This window comes from Poecilia latipinna, unplaced genomic scaffold (genome assembly GCF_001443285.1).
Source record: "Poecilia latipinna isolate Pla-1442-1.1 unplaced genomic scaffold, P_latipinna-1.0 Scaffold834, whole genome shotgun sequence".
NCBI classification, from domain to species: domain Eukaryota; kingdom Metazoa; phylum Chordata; class Actinopteri; order Cyprinodontiformes; family Poeciliidae; genus Poecilia; species Poecilia latipinna.
In genome coordinates this window covers 148693-170045 of record NW_015113450.1, presented here as the reverse complement: position 1 = coordinate 170045, position 21353 = coordinate 148693, and the positions used below count along the sequence as shown (strand labels likewise).

General features: G+C 37.5%; 1 protein-coding gene across 3 annotated transcripts in view; it reads left to right on the top strand.

Moving 5' to 3' along the window:
* cntfr (ciliary neurotrophic factor receptor) overlaps positions 1 to 21353 on the top strand; it is a 249873-nt gene that overhangs the window by 186722 nt on the left and 41798 nt on the right. For all 3 annotated transcript variants that reach the window (XM_015047586.1, XM_015047587.1, XM_015047588.1), the window contains one exon: positions 19740 to 19857. In XM_015047586.1, the coding sequence (XP_014903072.1) occupies positions 19740 to 19857 (118 nt within the window). The remainder of the gene's footprint in view (positions 1 to 19739; positions 19858 to 21353) is intronic.

The following is a 21353-nucleotide window of genomic DNA, read 5'->3' as shown; positions in this document are numbered from 1 at the left end:
GTCTCCAAAAAGTGTGCAACTGCTTGGACCTTGTGCTAACCGCTGCTTGTGCAAAAAGAAAATGGTCTCCCCTGGGATCTGTGTGTTGGTGAGGAGGTGCCGTTGTCTGATGCCTCTAAAGGAGATTAATGAAAGGACTACAAACAGGGAAGGAGGGCAGAGACGGAGGGATGAGAGAGAGGCCGCAGGGGAGAGAGCTGATGGGGAGGAGGGCTGAAGAGACGGTAGGTGAGAATGTGTGTGTGTTGCTTGGAGAGAGTTGTACGAAGTCCATTCATGGCCTGCTGAATGGAATTCTTTCTCCCCTCTGTTTTTTTTCTTTCTTTCTTTCTTTTTTTAAAATATTCTCATTCCCTCTCTGGCCAAGTCTCTCCATCAACTAGTTATTCTCTTTTTCTTTTTTTTCTACAATCTTTAATGGTTTGTATCCCCCTCTTGCGCCACATTCCTCCTATCCGGCCTGTCATGGCTTCACGTCTGTGATGTCATTTAGAACAATAAAGCCAAGCTTCCCCGGAATGTAGTTTGGACTGAAAGGGCTGACTCTGAGAGAAAATGGGTGGGAAAGAATTAAATACATGGGGGAAATGTTAAAAGGCATGAAAATAGTTCAATGAATGGAACCGAACAGACAAAAGATCAGATCATTGAAATATTTTAGATGTGCCCAGACGGCATGAAGCAGTTTACAGCAGTTTCATCTCCAGTTTGAGAAAAAAATAAACGATATTCATGATGTTGTCGAACATTTATCTCAGCTGAAATGTGAGGTATATTAAAACTCAGGGCGTGGGAGAGTTGTACGGGCACTGAAGAGGTTTAGACAAGGGTTTAAATGGGGAGGTGAAAGGGACAGGTGCATGCTGGTGTTGTAAAAACACAGCAAAGTCAATTGTTAGGATTTTACCAGTTGTTACGCTCCATTAGTACCATAGTCACCAGCTGAGACATTGAGAGCTGTTGTGACACAGAGTTTATGCAGGTAATTAAGCTAGTTTAAATCCATTTAGCACAACTGCTACAACTTCCATCTGTGTCCACTGTCAATTGTAAACAAATGTGTTAAAATGTCCAATGTTTTTGAATCTCCCAAAGTGTAATTAAATATCTAAAGGATTTTTATGTCTTGTCCACGCGAAGATAAATAATGCTTGTATATATTAATGATACATATTATTTAACATATTCCTTTTCCCTACCAAAAACTGTTAAAATGAAAATGTTCAATAAGTAGTGAGTATCTGTACACATGGGCAACTTTATTCCGTAGTCTGTCTTGTGTATTGTGCCACATGTGCATCCAAGGGGAAGTGGAAGTCATGGATTAATTAAAATAACTTTCTACACACTCAAACAATATTACAAACTGTGTTTGAAAGAAAAACAACCTACTGCTGTTTTGGGAGAATATTTCAACTAGCTCTAATACATGGTGCATTTGAATTGCCTTAAAAGTCAAAGCTCTTATCTGGTAATGACATCACACCTGCATAAAACACATTGCAGCTGCAGTCTGGAATCTGAGTATGATTCACCTCTTGTTGTGGAACAGGCTATGCACTTTGAGCAATATGAGCCAATAGCGGCATATTTCTTCCTCTTTTATGTGGTTTAGTGTCCAAATGTCAGTGAAGCTCAACCTTTAGAAAACCTGAATTGATTTATTTGCTCAACACAGCAGGATAGTTGTACCTCTGTAAATATTATACCTGGGAATATATAGCCTGTTCTTGTGCCCTCACGTATAATAATTGGGTACTTTGGGTCTTAATTGGTGGTTGGAAAAAAGTCTCAAATTGATGCCAAAGGACTTTTGATTTTCTAGCTTGTAGAAAATCATCAGACTTATATTTGTAATACTGTTTTAAACACACATGTCTGCACTAAAGTAGGCAAAAGTACTTTTAGATCTTATTTAAAACCAAGCAACCATACAAGTTGTACTTCTGAAGTGCTTTTTAATTTCTTCTTTTGTTTGATTATTTTGTGTAATGGCTGTTTAGTGACAATAAGACAGTATATATATATTTTATGTTTTTTTTTTTGTTTTTTGTTTTTTCAAAATAGTCTCACAAATCTCACAAAACACTATTTTGTTTCTGTTAGCATTACTTTGTTTGATAAAAGTAGTTTATTTTAATATTATTAGCTCCAGATATGAAAGTGTGTCCTTGACAGTCGTATCAGTCTTTGAGAAGCCTATTGGAAGAAAGAGTTAAACTCTTTTTCATGTTGTTTGACAAAGTGACAAACGACATGAAGACAATTAGAAAGTGCTGTGAGGATACAATGTCCAGCTAATGCCCTACAGTTAGCATCTACCTTACACCTTGGTATTGGTAGTAACTAAAGGGCAATTTTAGTCTTTAATGAGTCTGGGCAGCATTTACTGGGTACATCTGCATTTAACAGAGATTCCTTTTATATGTAGTTTGAGATTCATGAAGCCTCTATTTAGCTTGGGAAATAAAGACATCTCCTATGCTCTTCGGTATAAATACCACCCTAAAGCAGACCAACATAAGAGATGCATTGCTCCAAGCTTTCCTCATCTCATTTCGTTGAATCCAGTATGCTGTAGCATCTTGTTTTGTGAGCTTAATGTCTTGTTACAACTCCAGCGTTTATACTGCATAAGACATTCGGTGTTAACATTTCTATGTTATATGTGTTGTCTTTGTTTCCATGACGCCACAGAATGCCATCCATCCACCCATTATCTAAACCCACTTATCCTTGCAGGGTCATGGGGAGGGGCGGGCGGTGCTATCTCTAGCACACACCGGGTGAGAGAATGCACAAGACTGCATTATGTGGGGTATAATTGTGTTATGGTGGAGGTTATATCTTTTTAACAATCAAATTTCATATTCCCATCCTGCAAAAAAATGACAGAGAGCTAATGACAAAAAAGTGTTAGTAATTATTTATTAGATAAGATCTTTGTTTGGTTACTATGGCGCCAGCTAGTGACGCATTCCCGGCATCCCTTGGCTTTGAGGGAATTATCTGACAAGTGACATGAATTTGTTTGTGTTCCCACCAGCAAGGTGTTTTTAGGAGAAGAAAAATGCATAAGTAGGTCTCAACAAATTTAGGGGTCAATTCATTTGAGGGTCATTTTTCTCTTTTAGTTTGTTTCCCTTTTTGTGTTGCCAAGGAGAAGAACCCTGTTGTGTGTTTGGGAACCATTTCAGTCCTGCCAGGAAGTGAGTGACAGTGGTCTTTCTTTTTGTTGCTGGCATGTTCTGTCATAAGAGCGTTGTCAGGGCAAAATGAATGAATATGGAACATCTCTTCCAAGGTTTGAATAAAACATATAAAGACATTGGTCTCTTTTCCCCTTATTTTTATTTCAATCCTTGTCAAGGTTATGGGGTACAAAGCCCACTCTGCAGAAGGAATATAATGATAACCAAACGAGGAAAAGGGAAACCGAAAAATCAGGCCAAATAGATCGTCTTACATTTAGAGAAGAAGAAAGAGACTTTCCCAGACTTTTTAGTCAAATCTCAGCTAAAATCAAGATCCAACACAGGATTGTTTGAGTGACCACACACACACACACATTCACGGAGACCAGCATGTGAATGGTGACCTCTCTACAGAGACCTGTCTGTCAGACAGACATGTTGATGGATGAAGCTGTCACTGCCTCTGTGTCTTGCTTATCAAGCGGTCGAATAACCACTGTCTGCAGACCACACACACACACACACACACGCATCCACACCTAAAGGGCAAGAACCTGCACGGATACAATCACACTTCCAAAACGGGGAGAGTTGCAGACCTGATCGAAGCTGAGTGGTTAAATCAGTAAAGAACAGGGAGGAGAAGAGGTAAAAACTAGAGGGAAAAGCTCTTTCCTTTTGTCTTTTTCTCTTACTTTTTGTTGTGCGGACCACCTGACAGGGTTGTCAAACAAACTCATTTAGCACGGCAAAAAAGTGAAGCCTAGTCGAGTGAAACTAAAATAACCCAACCTGCTTGAAGTTCAGTGTGTGTTTCTCTAGTTTACATTGGGCTTCATTTGTAGCTTGTTTAGTCAAAGCAAAGCTGTCTGTTTACATTCAGTTTATCTACGGCTGCTTTACTGCTTGTGACACCTATTGACATTAACATTATTAGGCTAAATTTGTTGCGTGTTGGTCATTTTGCTTGGACTCAACCTTTAAGATTTCATATTGGGCTTGGTCTAGAGGTAAATGAATCGAGATGTGACATCCAGACTTTACCTGGACTTGGGGAGAAAAACTTAAGACTTGGCTTCAAGTGAAATTCTTCAGACCAAAGAGGAAACACTTTAGAAAACCTGGAAAAAAATGTCTTGCAAAATCCTGCATGAAACATAGAAGCAGCCAGCAGTGAATAGTAGGGCCAAGAAGTGAAATGGACATTTAAGAAGTCTTCTAAGAAAGAAAATCATGCACAGTTGTTTTAAATAATGTTAATTAAACATGAGCAGTGTAAATACCCTACAAGAACTCAAATGATTACATTGCAAAGTCACAATTCTTTCTTTTTACACTTTATCTCAGTCAGTTGGTGTTCTTGTTCTTGTGCTTTGTTTCTATACTTATTTTTTGATTTTATGATTTACCTGCAATATCATGTAACCAGGTTATTCAAATGTGCCAACAGACAACTAAACACAATTGTTGATGCTACATATCAGTTTCTACGGCTACTTGTTTTTTGTATGCAGTATTCAGATTGATTCGTCAGAAGTGTTGCTCAGTGGAGCTGGCAAAGATGTTTGCAATTTTCCAAGTGAGTGTTTTAGGGAAGAGCTCGACATGCACTCATCTTCTCCTCTTCAGTCTCTCAGGTAGTTGGCATGGGCCTGTGAGTACACGCATGTGTGTGTTTTTGTGTGTGTGTGTATTAGGTTTTTTACTCACATATGCATGCCTGCGCAGCTCACCCACTCCGCAGTAAAATTCTGCTATCCTTGGGGGTCCGGCTGTGCAAGGATTACACTGGCATCCCTCTCTGGTTTTAGAACACAAACAAGCACAGGTGCTACACACAGAAACACACATTCCTAAGCTTGTACCCGCACAACACATGGCGATACGTAAACACACACATACACGCATGCACGCTGGCCCGGCTTTGCCATGGCTCCGCTTTTCAATTTTCAGCTCAATTACATTCCACTGTTACCTATTCTAAACTAAGATCCCTCTTTCCCCTTAGGACACACAACTACACACGCATACACACTCACAACCCCTTATTTAACAGTACTGCATCCCACTTAAGCCCAAGACTGTGTGGCCTCTTCAACTTGCACTGAGAATAAGAATGATTTCACCTTGTGGAGACTTGAGAACTTTTTTTTTTTTTCCTGTTTACTCGGTCAAAAAGCGGATCCTGAGATTTAACGCTGAATCTATGTCTTTCACTTTAACATTGTAGAAGAAATCGTGAGGATAGTCTTTGGGTCATAAGTCCATCAAAAAGTGAGTGCAGTCATTCCAGCATTTTTGTCCTTGTCGCAAATCCTCCAAAGGGCTTCTACAGACTTTCATTTGTCAGGGATAAGAGTCTTATGAAGAACTTTTAAGACTGTGTACACTACACTATGTGAACAAGTTCTGGTAATGGAGAACATTAATACATGTTTAATGGCGGTCTTTAGTTATCAATAAAAAAATATGAATACAATTACAAATATGATAAATCATTTTTACGGCATCGCCCAGAAACCACAAACTAAAAACGAACAGCAATTACATCATTCTCAAATTTCTATTGGCCTGTTTTACTAGCCACTTCTTTTCAAACGATTCAAAATCCTTTTTTTTTTAATAGTGGAGCAGTACAAAATTAAATTGTGTTGTAACAAACGTTAATACCATTGACTTCCCTCTACCATTCTACTTTCAAGATTGATTTGCAATTAAAAATTCAAATAACTTTTAAGTGTGGGTGGGTTTATGTCTGTGTGTGAGACAAGTTTGGCAAAATACTGAGGGATTTCCCAGTGTCACACCCATTGTGACGAGAGTAAACTTGTAACAAGATTGATGCTGTGGCTAAAGCAAAGGTTGAGGAACAACATAGTGGAACATAACAATAAGACATTTGTAGTCATGTTTGGCACTAATGCTATGCCCATTTAATTTCATTGCTACATTTTAGAAGAGAATTTGTTTCTCTTCTGGTGCAAACTTATTTTGTTCACAGCAGGCTCTCTCTTGCCCATTTCGACTCCAATTACTTGGCTACCTTTTTATTTTTCAGAAAAGGGATTTCGATGTTTCTTGACCTTTAACACTTGGTCATGTGCACTTTCTTTCTAAAGTCCACTTTAGTTGGAGGTGTCAGCTTTTTGAGGGGATGTAACCCAAACTTGTACAGCCGGAGAAAACAAAATTGAGAGAATGAAGCAGGCTTGCAGGTGAACCTTGGCTTTTTGAAATGCTGAACTTGTAGTGAGACAAGTGGAGCTAAGCCTTTGTTGCAAGCACCCTTTGTACCTCATAGCTGAGAAGAACAAGAGATGAAAAGAAAAGGTGAGAAAGTGGAGTCTGGGGCTTTGTCTCCAGAAAGTTAGACAAGCATAGCAGGAAGTGGTGGTACACTGTGACAGTTCATATTTCAGAGCAATTGTCCGGTTTACTTTGAGCCAATGCTTCTAAGAACGTGATTGCAAATAATATTTTAGGCTGAAATTTGCAGCAATGGCGCCCCTTTAAGGTCAAAGAGAATCCCCATAATTTAAGTAAAGTATCGCTCAGTGACATGTTTAAAGTGTGTATTTTTTTGTCAACTTTAACACTTAAAAAGTTTGTTCATAATTTATGACTGTATTGTATATGACAAATGAGTTTTGTTTGTTGACTTGAGTTACTGAAAAATCTGATTCAAATTTTCAAGTTTATGTAAAACTGTTATATATTTTTTTATATAATTTGTTTAGTTTAAATTAAAGCCAGTTATTAAGCAGTTTCTCATTCGGTTGAGAAACTGCAGCTGTTGTCCCCTGCAAAGGAAAATGTGGTCCTATTAAAAAAAACCCTAACTTCCACAAACAGAATCTAAGAATCATTTTTCATCTCTGGTTTCATCTTGAAAGTGCTTTAAGTCAGACACACACATGTTTTCATTGCAATCTTTTTTTTTTTTTTGCGGCATTTTCTGACATGATGCATCCACTAACCCCCTAAACCTAACCATAAGTGTCATGACTAAGTGCCTAACCACAAACCTTCCTCTAACCTTAGCATTAGTTTAATGCTCACCATAATCCCAAACCCAAGTCTTAAACCTCAAACAGGCCTTTGAAGCTGTGTGAGAAAACTGGGGACTTTCATGAAAATCAGCACTCTGAAACTCAAAACTGTTTCTCATAACAAATAGCTGTTCAAGCACGCTCACACACACATGCATATATATACTCTCGAGGTCTAATAGCATTGCGGCCGAGCGTACAAAAGGAACAAACAACCATGTAATGTGGTGGTTCCCTCTCATTGACAGTGGGCACTGGAATGCAGCATGAGGGAAAGAGGAGGGGATAGAGTGTGTGTGTGTGGGTCTGTGTGTGTGTGTGTGTGTGTGTCATCCTGTCAGATTATCCTAATGATTAGCATTACTGAGAACCGACAGCAAAAGGAAGGAACAATAAGTGTCATTTATCCTCTTTTCAGTCTTTCCCACTCACTTTCTTTTTTTTATGTCATTTTAGTTTTAATTTCTGACACCGACTTGTCTTTTGTGGTTAAATTCCGATACTGAGTAGAACTTTAAACAATAAACATACAAATCATTTCTCACAAGAAAAAAAAAAAAAAGTTGCTTTTCTCCTTCCTCAGCTGCTCCTCCATTAAAAACAGCTTGGACAGAATCTAATAACAGGTTGCCATCTTCAGCAGCTGTAACGCAGTGCAGGCCCAGACTGCTGAGATGTTTGTAATCAACAGATCAAAGGTTTGATGTTGGTTGACTTTCACGACTCGAACTCGGGACAGATGAGAAAACACAAAGGGATGGAAAGGGAAAGCTATGACAAAATGAGTGGAAAGTAGAAAAAGAAGGAGAAATATTTCATGACATATTTTCTGGACAGAAAAGGGACACAAAGGGACATCATGAAAGAAACACTGTGTACTGCCCAGAGCCTTTTTCTTTGACTCTTACAGAGAGAACGTGTTGATCTTCCTGTCAAATACTCAACATGTGGTGCTTTGAAAAATGGCTGCAAAATGACTGAGTCCAACCATAAACTGGCAAAATTCCACAGCCCTGATAACAAGACACAACAGAGAATGTAAACGCACAAAAATGACAAACTGTTTAATTCAACTACCATAAAACAAATTGTTTATAACTGAAACGATCTAAGAGGAGCGGATGGTACTTTGGACCTCATAGGATATTTTTTTTCAAAAAGTACCTATAGACAGAACAAAATTAATATTTAATGCATTAATTAATATTTTGTTAAAATAATCATATTTTTGTCCTCTCATTGAGCGTCTCTAGTTAAAACTCCTAAATTAAATTAAATAAGTATTTAATGCAGGTTATATAGTCATTGACGGAGACCCAGTTGCAAGAAAATCTTATGTTCAAACAAGTACAGCTTTCTAGCTAATCTATAACCACACTTTTTAATTAATCATGTTGCAGCAATTTAGCTCCCAAGCAGAAATATGAATGAATGATTTATAAGCTCTATAAGATTTAAGTCTTTAGTTGTTAGTGGCTTATAATGTTAAAGTTTCATCTGTTCAGCTGCATTGCATGTTTTTCATTTTTAATTCAAACTCTAATTTGAATTAGACTTGGTTAGAGTGAACGAGTCTAAACAAGTAATTAGAAACAAAACCTTTAAGGTGTGGTTGTTTTCTTGTATGCGTTTGTCTACTGACTTAGCTGTAATTCCATGATGTGTTTAAAAATATAAAGAAAAGAGTCTGCTGTTTTGTTTTTGTTTTTGATGTATACCAAAGTGAAGGTAGAACAAGCTAGTGCTTGTACCTACTTTTTTTTTTCATTGTTAGGCGTTTAATTATAATTCGTCTGTTTCTGTACTAGTTTTGTCATGTTTTTTTATTGTTCTCTTCAGTATAGTGATTTTTTTTTTCTTTTTCACCTGTGTATGGAAAAGTTTAACCTTTTCCATCCATTTTAAGATAAAAAAAAACAACTTAGTTTTAGATTTTGTAAACACTGAAATTGGCAGCTTGAAATGATTTAAATTCAAAACTCTTATCTCATTTCCAATAACCAAACACTGTGTATTATTTCATTGATCATTATTGCTTAATGTCTCAGCAACATACACCTACTGTTTGGGTTCAAGCCTGCAGTTATTTGTCTCCACTTTGGGCAGCTTTTGGCAGAAACCTGATCAAAACCAGGCAAAAGTAGAATTGTGTGTTACCTCCATACCTTAAGCTCAAAGTCTGTGTGTATGTGTTTATTTGTTTCTATGGCTGCTCAGTCCAACAGCTCTCAGGAGGAATGAAGAAAGGTTAGATAAGAGCATCATGTTGTATGTGGGCTTCTGCCAAAGTGCTGAAGGAATGAGATCACTGTTTGTTCAACAACTGAACCTTACAGACTGCCGTCTTTCAGTTTTAGCTCCTTATTTTAGCTTTCCTTCTATGCTATTTTTTGTTGTTGTTGTTTTATTGGTACCACGGCACTAAAAACGTAAAACCACAGCATTTTAAGCAATGAAAATATTTTGTTCACACTTTTGTTTCTCTGCTGTAAAGCTTTATTCTTTTTGACTTGACTGTCCTTGGGAGGTCAGAATACATTTTATTTGCATGAGATCTTTTTGGAACATAATGGCTTCAAATACTTTCCCTATTTTTTTAACTATATCTAACTTTTCACTATGATTTCTCAGGGTTGTAAAGCCATGTCCTTGCTCAAGTTTCCCCATTTGACTTTGGAAAAGTCACACCAATCTGTACTTGTCACTGGAAGTGGTTCAACATCTGTCTGCTTGGCTTCTTTTCTTTCAAAGCTTGAGCATGATGCCCTTCAAGTTTTCATTCTGTTTGCATTGGAAATGATCAGTTCTAAAATAATGAATAATGAATGGAAACAGACATGTGTTGAAGAAATCAAACCAGAACAGTCATAAAACTGATTGGTTTGTTGTTTGGAAAGTTTTATTTTAGCAGAATAGATATTCAATTCCAGTGTTTTTTTGTTTTTTTGAAGACTTGCACGGACTACCAGCCTCCTTAAAGATTGTTTTGACCAACTCACCAAGTCGTCTTTGTCACCTTTAGAAACTGAAATACCTAGGCACAATGCATGCCACTTGACATGCTACTGGCTAGCATTTGCAAAGCAACCAATCCAGGAGCACTGCTAATTTTCCTTAGCACTGATTGGCTGATTTGCCCACATTGATATATGTCGTGCTGTAACTAACCACTCTTTTCTTTCCTCAGCGGCTCTTATGCTATTTTCTCAGTTCCATTGTAATCATTTCATGTTTGTGAGCCTATGTGACACATTTAATAATTCCTGTAAGCAGAATATGAAGTATCTGAAAAGCGCTACTGCACACAGATTCTTACTAATTTAGAAGCAGCATATCTGAGTTTTACAGAAATGACAGTTTTTATCTCTTTCCGCTTGTCTCTTTGTCTGTCTAAAGCTTTGAATCTGACAGATGAATTTAAAGAAGTCACCTGCTCCGTCTCACTTGCCAGAAATCCGTGCGATACCTGCCTTCCATCATCTCTCACTTTCTGTGAAAGGCAGTTAGCTGTTTGTGCGTGTGGCAGATTGACACGTCTGACTGGTCAATCCCTGCCTGTCGCTCATCACACCACCTTGGACAGTTCAGCTTAGAGACAACTGTTGCAGAGCAGTGACACAGTCCCCCCCAGGCGATCATTGCCACGGTGACACACAGCTGTAACTCTTACTGAGACGAGATGGATCTCCTCTCAACAGCTTTAAAATGTTCAAATTTTAGTTTTGTGATGTAAAAGGCTGCACAGAGCTTAGTTGCACTGATATAGCATTCTGAGTCATTTCTGACTTCAGTGGGACCCTTCCATTGTCTCCAGCTCAAATGGTGCCTCTTTAATCCATTCTCTTTATCTGCAATTTTCCCTAAGTGTTTTATTCACCATGAGTCTGGTGGTCTCATGTTTTCCCTCTATTTTTATACAGAAAAGCTTGGAGCATAGATTAATTAACTCTCAAATTGGGATAGATAAAGTTAAATTTTTTTAATGTTTCTTTGCATATTGAAAGATGACTGTTTGCTGCAGCGATTATGAACAAATTAAAAGTAAAGATGTACAGCACTAGAAGGAACCAAACATTTTGAGACAACAGGACAGAAAAATTGCTAGATGAGGCAAAATAAACATAAAAAAATATTTTCAAATTCTTGCTATCTTATTATTCATTCAATGCAAAATAATTCACTGAAACACATCTACTCTAAGACTTGTTACATTCACTACTGAACATGTATGGATTCAGAAACTGTCCAACATTTTAGGAACTACTCTGAGAGTGATTGCATGATTTTTCTGACATAAAAAGATGAACTAATTGAGCAGCTGAAAGTATTTCCCTTTTCAAGTAGCCAAAACTTTCAGCCTGACTTTATAAAACTTGCTTGTGTTGTACTTGATTTGGCATTTTTGCATGTTTTTTTTTTTTTCTGTTCATGCGTGGGCTCTCTCTGGGTGCTCCGGCTTCCTTCCACAGTCCAAAAACATGACTAATATATTAATTGGTTTCGACAAATTATCCTCGTTTGTCCTATGTCTCCATGTGTTGCCCGGGTGACCTGTACCCTGCCTCTCGCTCAGTGGTCATGGATAGGAACCAGCCTCCCTGCAGCCCTGCAAGGAGAAGCAAGTGTAGACAACAGGTGGATAAATGGTCCCAGGATAACCACTGTTCCATTTCTTTACTTTTCTTTCTGGTAGCTTATGCAGCTCTGACAAGATAAATTAAAATAAACCATTGCTAAAAAAAATGAAGCACCAGGAAAGGAATTCTGTGCCTCTTTAAAGCCTCCGGATTAAATGGGGTTAGTTTCTGCAGAGGTCCGAGGGAAATTAAGTGCACACAGACAGAAGATATAAATTTGAGCAAATATTTAAAGACTCTTACCGTGTGTGATTCTACAGACATTTTGCCTGGAGTAAGTGTTTTTGTTGTTGTTGTCTTTTTTTTTTCCATGCTCAAACTCTCTGCATGAGGATACCACTAGTGTGTGATTCTTAGAGTTGCACAGTTTGTAAAATAGAAAGCAAATAGGTGAAAAGGGCCATAGAGTTTAAAAAATTGGCAGTAGCAAACAATTAAAGTAAGCTATTTTAATTCTTCAGTGACAATTGCTAGATTGTTTCTGTTCACCTTGTGTTCTGGATACTTCTTTTGTGGCGTATTCATTTCTAACAAGTCAGATTATTTGATTTATTTGAATTAGTCTTCTAGTATTTGTGCTATTCTGAAGTCATGGAAACTATCCGATCATCTCCTAACCTTTCTTATCAGACATCTTCCCTGCTGTAGGAAATAGCTGAAAAGTCAATACAATTTCAAGTGAAGCATGCTCGGGGTGAGATTTTGTTACTAAGTGTGAAGCTGCTTTAAAATGGTCTTGTATTTTCTGTAATGTGCGGCTCGTCTCGAGCTTTGAGCAATGGTTCCAGTGTTTGCTGATTGAGGCAGTGCGTCTTTACGAAAGGGGGCCGTCGACGCATGACACAAAGTAATCTAAGCATTAATGTTCACCTTCCTTCAGAGCAGCAGAGATCAGTGCACACTTTTCAACATCCCCTCTACTGCCATGTTTCTTTAAATGCTTTTAAATGATAATTCAGGCCTGTTGCTGCTTGGATCTTGGCTTGATAATTACTTCTGTGTTTGCACAGATAATTAGAGATAAGGGAGCAGGACCAAATCATTAAACAGGTGAACTTTGAAGACAGAGCAAAGCTAGCAGATAGTTGACCTTCTCCGAAATGCTCGCATGAGCCTTTTGTTCTATCCGTCTCTTCTTACCTCTCACTTATCAGCTTGTGATGCTCTCATAAAGTCTTCGCCCTCCTTCCATTCATTCATCTCACACTCGGCTGTTTCCATTTGGCTTAGAGGCATTCTTGGAATGCCAGGGCATCGCTGTTTTGTGCAGTGTGTGTACGTGTGTGTGTGTGTACGTGTCACTGCATCCCACCCCCACATTATCCATCATTCACTCCCTGATTTTAAAGAACGGTGGCTGTTAGATTAGATGGGAGGCTGGGGAAAAGATGCCGATAAAGAGGGAGACAAAGAAAAGGTAATAAAAATGAAGAACTTAGGCTGCTTTTGCCAAATCCCATTTTTAGGGTTTTCACTTTGGCGATCTCTTTGCCTATATGCTGATGCTTAGCGATATCCACTGGCCATGAATTCAGAGTTATAGAATATAACTGGAATATGGGGAAGCCTTTCAAGAAGGTTCGCAGCAAGTTCTCTGATCAACATTTGCACTGAACCAGGCTTACTGTCTATGTAATAGATAAATAAAGAAAGGAGACATAGTCAGTGGCAGCTATAGTCTGTAAATTTCTCTGTCCAGGAAGGAGATACAGCTAAACACTAGCTCTGAGCCAAGAGTATATAAGAAAGACAAAAAACAGCAGAGTACATAAAGTTAACAGGACAAGTAAGCATCTCTAACATACTAAATCAAATGTGACCCTCGGTTTCTGCCTCATGTGGAGACGAACAGACTGGGGCAGAGGTGAATCCGTTATGTTTCAAAGAGTCGTGGCCGACCCAAGAAGCTGCTTGATTTACCTGCCTGTCTAAATTCCAGCCTTCACCTATGGTCAAAGGACATGGATCATGGCCAAAAGAGCAAAGATCAGAGATAAAAATCAGCTAAAATGAGCTTCCACCTTAGGGCAGCCGGACTCGGCACTTAAGATAAGATGAGGAGCTGGGTCATCAGAAACGGCGCATGAAGTCGAGCCGCTTCTCATCCGCATTGAAGGAATCGGTGGAATCAGTTGGGCATTTGAACAGCGTGCCTCCTCGCTACCTGTAAATGTGCTACATGTATACATTTTCACAAGAAAAAAGTAAAAGTAAAAACAAAACAAAAAAAGTCAATTCCCTTGCTTGTGTTCACAAACTTGGCTAATAAGATAACACTTTCATCTTTAGAAAGTAAGTTTCACATTTTTTTAATTAATAGTGCTTTGTAGAAATAAACTTATAATGGACAATAGATGTAGGAAAAATTTACTTTTTTCATTGGAGTAATGTTTTTATGTGGATGAGCAGTGCAAAAACTACAAAAAAAAAGTGTTTTGCAAGCTGTCCTTGTGTGTGAGGACAAAGTCCAGATGCTTTTAAAATGCATCACAACTGCAAAAGTACCTTTTAAAAGCAGAAACTGGTCTGATTTCAATTTGAGATATTGCTCTTCATGTTGCACTTACACAGTAATGACTCGCAGAATTTAAATAAGATAGATGATCTCACAGCAGATCTGTATAGCTTTGGGGTGCCAGATAAAAAATATTATACTACAATTACATTACCTTTAACCATGGCAGCTGGTCTGGACCAAAAGGCACCACGGTGTCTTTATGACTTTGTCTTACAAATTTATTTACATTCCTCTTCCTCCCATGACACACACACACACACACACACACACACACACACACACACACAGCTAAGCTGATCTAAAATGCAGAATGCCTGGTGTTGGCAGGCAAAGCCACGCAGAGAGTGGAGCCGTGTGCCTAAATGAGTTACGCAGCACAGGCTCAAGTGGATCCAGTAATCTTTAAGAAGAACAAAGCACCGAATCAAACATTAAAGGATGCACACAGTAGATAAATGGACTGATAGGTGAATACGTTAGTTGTTAGAAACATCCACGGCTTGTTTATCGCACGCTTAACCGTGTTAGTCAAAGTTAAATTGACTCCACATGCAAAAATTCAGTCAAGGGAAACATAAGTGAGAAGTATTATCCATGATGGGTTTGGGAAAAGTAGTAATGTTTCGCTTCTGTTGATGCGATAAATCTTATTTTCATTACAAAGTTGATCAATTAAGAGAAGTTTCAATCAAGAAGAAGAATGCATCTGTCTTTACTACAATGTCAAGAGAATTCACCGCTAACAAACACTCTCGATGCTAGAGATAAATTAATATGCACACACACACACTCAAGAAACAAAGCAGCAGGGAGGCTACCAACACAACTAAATAGCAATTACTACTCTGTCTGCATCCTAGCAACCAGGTTGCTGGATGTCATTGTCTTTCATCACTTTTCTTGACTTGTGAGTGTGTATGTTTGTATACACCCCTCTGTGCCAAAAAAAAAAAAAAAAAAAACAAATCCTTTTTGTGTGACAGGTTTGGATTAATGGCAGAGAGGAAGAGAAAGTTTGGAAAGAAAGAGAGAATGATAAGAAGCTGTTGGCTGATGTTATTATGTAGCGGCGGGGGGAGAAAAAAATACATTCCTCTGAGGTTAATTACAGCCTGACTTTGATCATGCAATGTAATCCGTGTATACGAAGAACGTCTGTGTTATTCTCCGGCTTCAGCAAATGTTGTTCCTTGTTCTTATTATGTGTTCAGCATGTCTGCTTATTTAAAATGTATGCTCATTTAAGGAGGAGAGGATTTAACTAAACGCCCTTCTCTTATTTAAAACAAAATAGACATGCCTTACAAAGATATTCCTTGATCTTTTTGCTATTTTGTCAAGTCCTAGACTTAAACTGCAATGCATTTAGTGGAATTTATGTACTCAACCCCCTCTTTTTGGGTACATGTAAATTTATTTTGTTGATTTTTATTTGCAAAAAAAATAATAAATAAATAACGCATCACTTTCCTTTTACTTTAAATGTATGAACAACTTTGTGAAAATATTGGAGTAAAATATAGCTAAACAGTTTCAAAGGGTATGAATTCTTATGCACTCACTGGAGAGACAACACATTTAGAGATACGATCATATCTCTACTTTCAGTGGGGAAAAAAAAAGATTTATTAATACTTTCCTTCCACTGTATTTTCCTTGGAAAGTTTCCCTATGAACTTCTGAAAGTGTTTAATTTTCATTTCCCCAGCTATGACCTGTGAATCATTGCTACAAGAAAAGAAAGAAAAACAATGTTGTGTCAACACAGTAATGTTAAACTACTTTTAGATAGCCATTGGTTAGGGCATTTGTCAAAGATCACAAGAAAATCTGGTTACTTGGAAGCTACAAATAAAGAGATCATGAGAAGTTTATTAGGGGTACATTGTCAATATATGGTTTGAGTCTCCCATTTCTAAAACCTTCCCTAATTTGAGCCTCAGGAATAGGAAAATTGGAAAGGCAACAATCCCCTAAAATGCAGTCAATAAAATCCTCCAGCTTCGCTCATCTTTGCTAGGCTTAATCTCCTCCCTTTGTGACAATTTGCTAAATAAATGGACACTATTCAAAGTAAAGCAAAATTGAAACAGAACTTCCAGTGTTCACGTTACAGCTTTATTTTATATTAGACACTTATTCATAAAAAAATGACATAGCTACCAATTTTAAAAAGATGTGAAAAGATTTGCATGCATATGTGCCCGTTCTACCTTCCCCCATCTTTTTTAAGCCTTATTATCATTTATGAGCCACAGTCTGTAACCTATTACCACTTAAAAGTAACCCGAACAGCCTCGTGTGCATGTGCGCGTGTGCACATGTGCAGGTGTAGGTTTCATGAGGCTAACAAAAAACATCTTCACAATCCCATTTGATACCGCAATCCAAACCAGATGATAAAAGTAGGCTAATTCAAATAACATTTATTCATGAGCGGTGTCCTGTGTGCCATTGATTCAGGTAATATGTCAGCACAGTTCACAAAAGAGGTCGAAACCTGCACTATGTAATTTTAATTTGAATTATTGTTTCATGGGCTTTAATATTCATGTTGTCTTTGTTCTCATGTTTTTTTGGGGGGGGGTTTTATCCAACTGGTGTGTTCTCCCTTGTTGTTTCCAGCTCTCTGTTTAATATCTATTTCCCCTGTGTGTGTGGACAGCTTTTGATATTTTCAAGTAACTGACGCATTTGTGCAGCAGGTGTTTTTTTGTGCATATCCATGCATTTGTCTTTGTCTAACACACACACACACACAAAAAAAAAACTTTTAAAAGCACATTTGTCTTATTTGAAGTAAGTGCTGTTTTGGCTCTGTCCCTTTTTCCTTTCGTCTTTTCAGATATGCTTCCCTTTGTGTCTGTTTTCCCCCCCCAACTTTTATTTTGCTCTCATGTTTCAGCTTTCAATATCCCTCCTTTTTTCTCCTCTTTTTAAAATGTCCTTATTCTACCTTTCTTGCACTGGTTTGGCAGTTTCATTTACCACCATTGTATGTTGGAAAATAGCTCAATAAGTCAAATAATAGTAACCTTTTTTGTTACACACATTGCCACTTTATTAGGTACCTTGGTATTAACCAATTAAATGACTGGTGTGTCCAATATCCATAACCACCAACAGAATAACTGCTGAAACAAAGCCAGACGGCCAATTTGTTCATGTTTCTTGCACCAAACTTTGAAGGTGTCATCTGGATCTCAAAGCTGAAAACAAAATTTGCCTGACCAGACAATGTTTTCTCTAATCTACTATTGTCCAGTTTGTTGGACGATAGTAGTGTCATCTAGGTGTTCTCCTCTGACCATTGAGATCAAAAAAGTCATTTTTATCCAAAAAAAAAAACTGCTGCCCACTGCATATGTTTCCATTCTGCCATTCTGTGTACATCTAAGAGTTGTGAGTGAAAATCGATTTAAATCTGCAGCTTCTGACGTACTCAGACCAGCTCATCTGGCACTAAAAACCATGACATGTCACTTAAAATAACTTAAATGCCCTGTTTTTTTCATTGCGACGAACCCTTTGAGCTCTGCTTCTGTCAAGTTTTCTCTACTGGCTTTTTACAGACTTGATCTTTTAAGAAGCTCTTAAAGCTAACAACTGCTTTGAATAATCAATTGAGCATACTGTACTGTTTGGTAACTAGGATCAACTGTGTGATTGAATTGAAGTGTTTTTTTGTTTTTTTTTTTGTAAAGTGTCTTGAGATGACTTTTGTTGTGAATTAGCTCTATGCTAATAGCATAATAAATATTAAATTGCTTTTTGATCCAACTTCGTTTTGAAAGTAGCTGCAGTGTTGATGCTAGTTTGGAAATATTTCCGTTTATCTTCTTTTTTTTTATTTCATATACGTTGTTTCTTTCTTAACACACCTATACACATTTTTCCCCCTTTTGGTTTTCTTGACCTCATTGCTGTTAATAATTCCTTAACCAGTCATTCATTGCTTTCCTTTTCTCCAAAGATAATAAGATGGTTTGACTGATTGCCACTAACTCTACAGAGCCTGAAGGAGCAGTGTATGTGTTGCCACACTCCGACAGTAATTGTCTGCGGTGATATTCTTGTGTGCGACAGTGTGCTTTAGTGTGACTTTGACTGAAGCTCTCAGATGAAAAGCCAATTGATTGAGATGGCCCCAATTAGTCTCTGTGATTAATTGAGCGCGATTGGATACCGTCCCTGGTATCCATTATTATCTATTATTGACAGGCTAATTAGTTGCTGTGGTGACCGCTAAGACGCAGTTGATTGTGTGCGACAGTCAAATGACCCCATAGCAGCCAATTAAGCAAACCTTTTATGTGTGGATGTGTGTTGTAAGTGTGTGTTTGGCCAAGTGTAGCTTGAAGGGGCTGTTTTCAGTAAATGCTACAAATAACTCGATCAAGCACAGTTTCTGCTCCTTTGTTGAGTAAATATATTAGAGTACTAATGAACAAAATAGGGATAATTGGTTGTGGGACGTTTGCTGAACAAATTTAGGCAAAACATCGCGGCAATTATGGATTTATCAGATTGATTGTCCTCCATTCTCTACATGTACCTTACGTTTTTAACTTTGAGTTATTCTCCCTGTCTCTTCAAAACTTCCCCTTAAAATGTATGCTGTTGTCAAATTATTAAGTATGACATATTGACGTAAAGATTTCTCCAGCAGCTGCACAGCTAATTGTCACTTTACAAAATATCCAGCATCTTAAGAAAATAGTTATTATAAAAATTATTTAAGATAAATAAAGTTTCAGTCATAAAGCTGCTTTAATGCTGAAAAAGAAAAGCATAATACAATACTTTCTGCACACTCATAGATAACGACACATCAGGTCCAGGAGGCTTTCTCAAAACATTTTTTTTATGTGTGAGCTTAAGGTTTATAGAAAGTATATGGAACTGTAAAAGGATTTGAGACTGCACATATAAATTTTAATTAGGCACACGATTAAGCTTTTCCTTTCTTTCATCAACATCCTCATAAAACTTTAATTGATTTGATATTAAAAATGGATGCACAGTGCAAGAAAATGTGCCAGCATTGGAAGTTAAATAAAGTGAAATCATCTCTAATAACATGTACCAAAGACACAGCTTAATTCAAACGAAGAAGCTGTGGCATTTTTAATAAAAAAATAAATTAGATCAAAGAATGAATTATGCAATAAAGTAATGTTTAATTAGCCGTAGCTGCTTTGTATTTGATTAATGCATTTTCGATTAGATCTCTTCTTCTGCTGTGTTTTTTTTCCCCTCACATGCCTCAAACTGTGCATATTGCTTAAAAATGTATTTTTTGTTAACCTTTCCTGTGCTCCTTTGTTTCTGCTTTGTGTAGTTCCCCCTCAGGAGCCCAAAGTCACCTGTCGGTCCAACACCTACCCTAAAGGTTTCTACTGCAGCTGGCACCTGACGCATCCTACGTACATACCATCCAGCTTTGAAGTGGATGTTCAGTAAGTCTAATTCATTTTCATTCACTTTTTTTTTTATTTTTATAAATAAGTAATGCATAAAATATCAAAAAATATATCTGAAATTGTATATCGTTATGGGTATTTTACATAGGATCCAGCAGAATGATGTTTATAGGATTTCAGACTCTAGAGCACCAACTGGATTCTTGTGTCAAGCACAATATTATTCTGCTAAAAATTTAACTAGGACAAGAAAAACTGGTAAATAATAATAATAATAAAAACATTAGCAGTAAACTTGATAGTAAAATTATGTGGTTTTGGGATCCAACAGCGTGGCATGCAACCACTAAGGTGATGCTTTTTCAGCTCTGCGTTCTTCCAAGCTGGCTGTTTGTAATCCGAAGCAGGACTTTAACTGTCACTCGTAACTCTGATGCTAGGCACTGGCATCTGGCTTTTATCTGCAGTAAATGAAGTGTTCCATTATGATTCACTGTTGACTCAGTGATCTTGAAGGAATGTAGATCTGCTTACTTCAAATGTGTGGGAGGTTTAACAGGCTTCAGCCTGCAGGCAAATGTCAAAGTGAAGATGCATATGCAGAGCAGTAAATAAGAACGTTCATTAAGAGAAAAAAAAGTACAAAGCAGAAAGGCAATGGTTGGAGACCTGTGGCTCATTTCTAACTCTGCTTTGTCGTATGGCTTTGAGCTGATAATGTTCATTTTAGCTGATTTAGATTTTTCTTTACAAACTATAATTGACAGCATTCATGTTTATTCTTCTTGGCTTTTTGAATGAGGCCCAGAAGTGACATCACATTGTGTGTGTGATGGAGCAGTCGCTATAAATCAGTGGTTCTCTAAAGACTAAATGATTAGGTAGCATCTTATTTTAGTGAATAGTTTGAATAATGGGGTAACAGCGACCCATTAGCAATTCAGCCCTTTTGTTTTATTCATACATTTGCAGTTCTAGTCATGTCATAATGACATCTCTATGTTCTGAAGGACATTTCTTATCGGCCGAGCATCAAACCTATTTTGCTGCAATTAAATGTGGTTAAATGACTCCAACAACTATCAACCAGCAGGGACTCTGTTATTTTCTTTTTATTCTGGACCATAATTTGTAAGAGTAAACGGGCCCAAACATGATTCAGAATCAAGATAACAATGAATAATGTGTCAAACATGTATGGACACTGAAGTTTAGTACCAAATATTTACCCTACACACATGAAACGTAGTAAAAGTTCAGTTGCTTATTAGGAAATCTGAGACATTCTGCTCCTTTGGTTATTTATTTGTCAATGTCCCTTTAATGTTTGAATCCAGAATATATTAATTGTTAGTTCTTTGTTGTGATAGTAACGGTTAGCACCACGATGTTAGCAACTTGCAAGTGTGACACAGGTGTGACATTACTCCCACATCTAATTGAACACACTGCAATGTGTGTTCGTTGGCCTCATGGACCCTTGGATTGGCTCTGCATTTTAACATCAAAAAGTTATATATATATATATATAT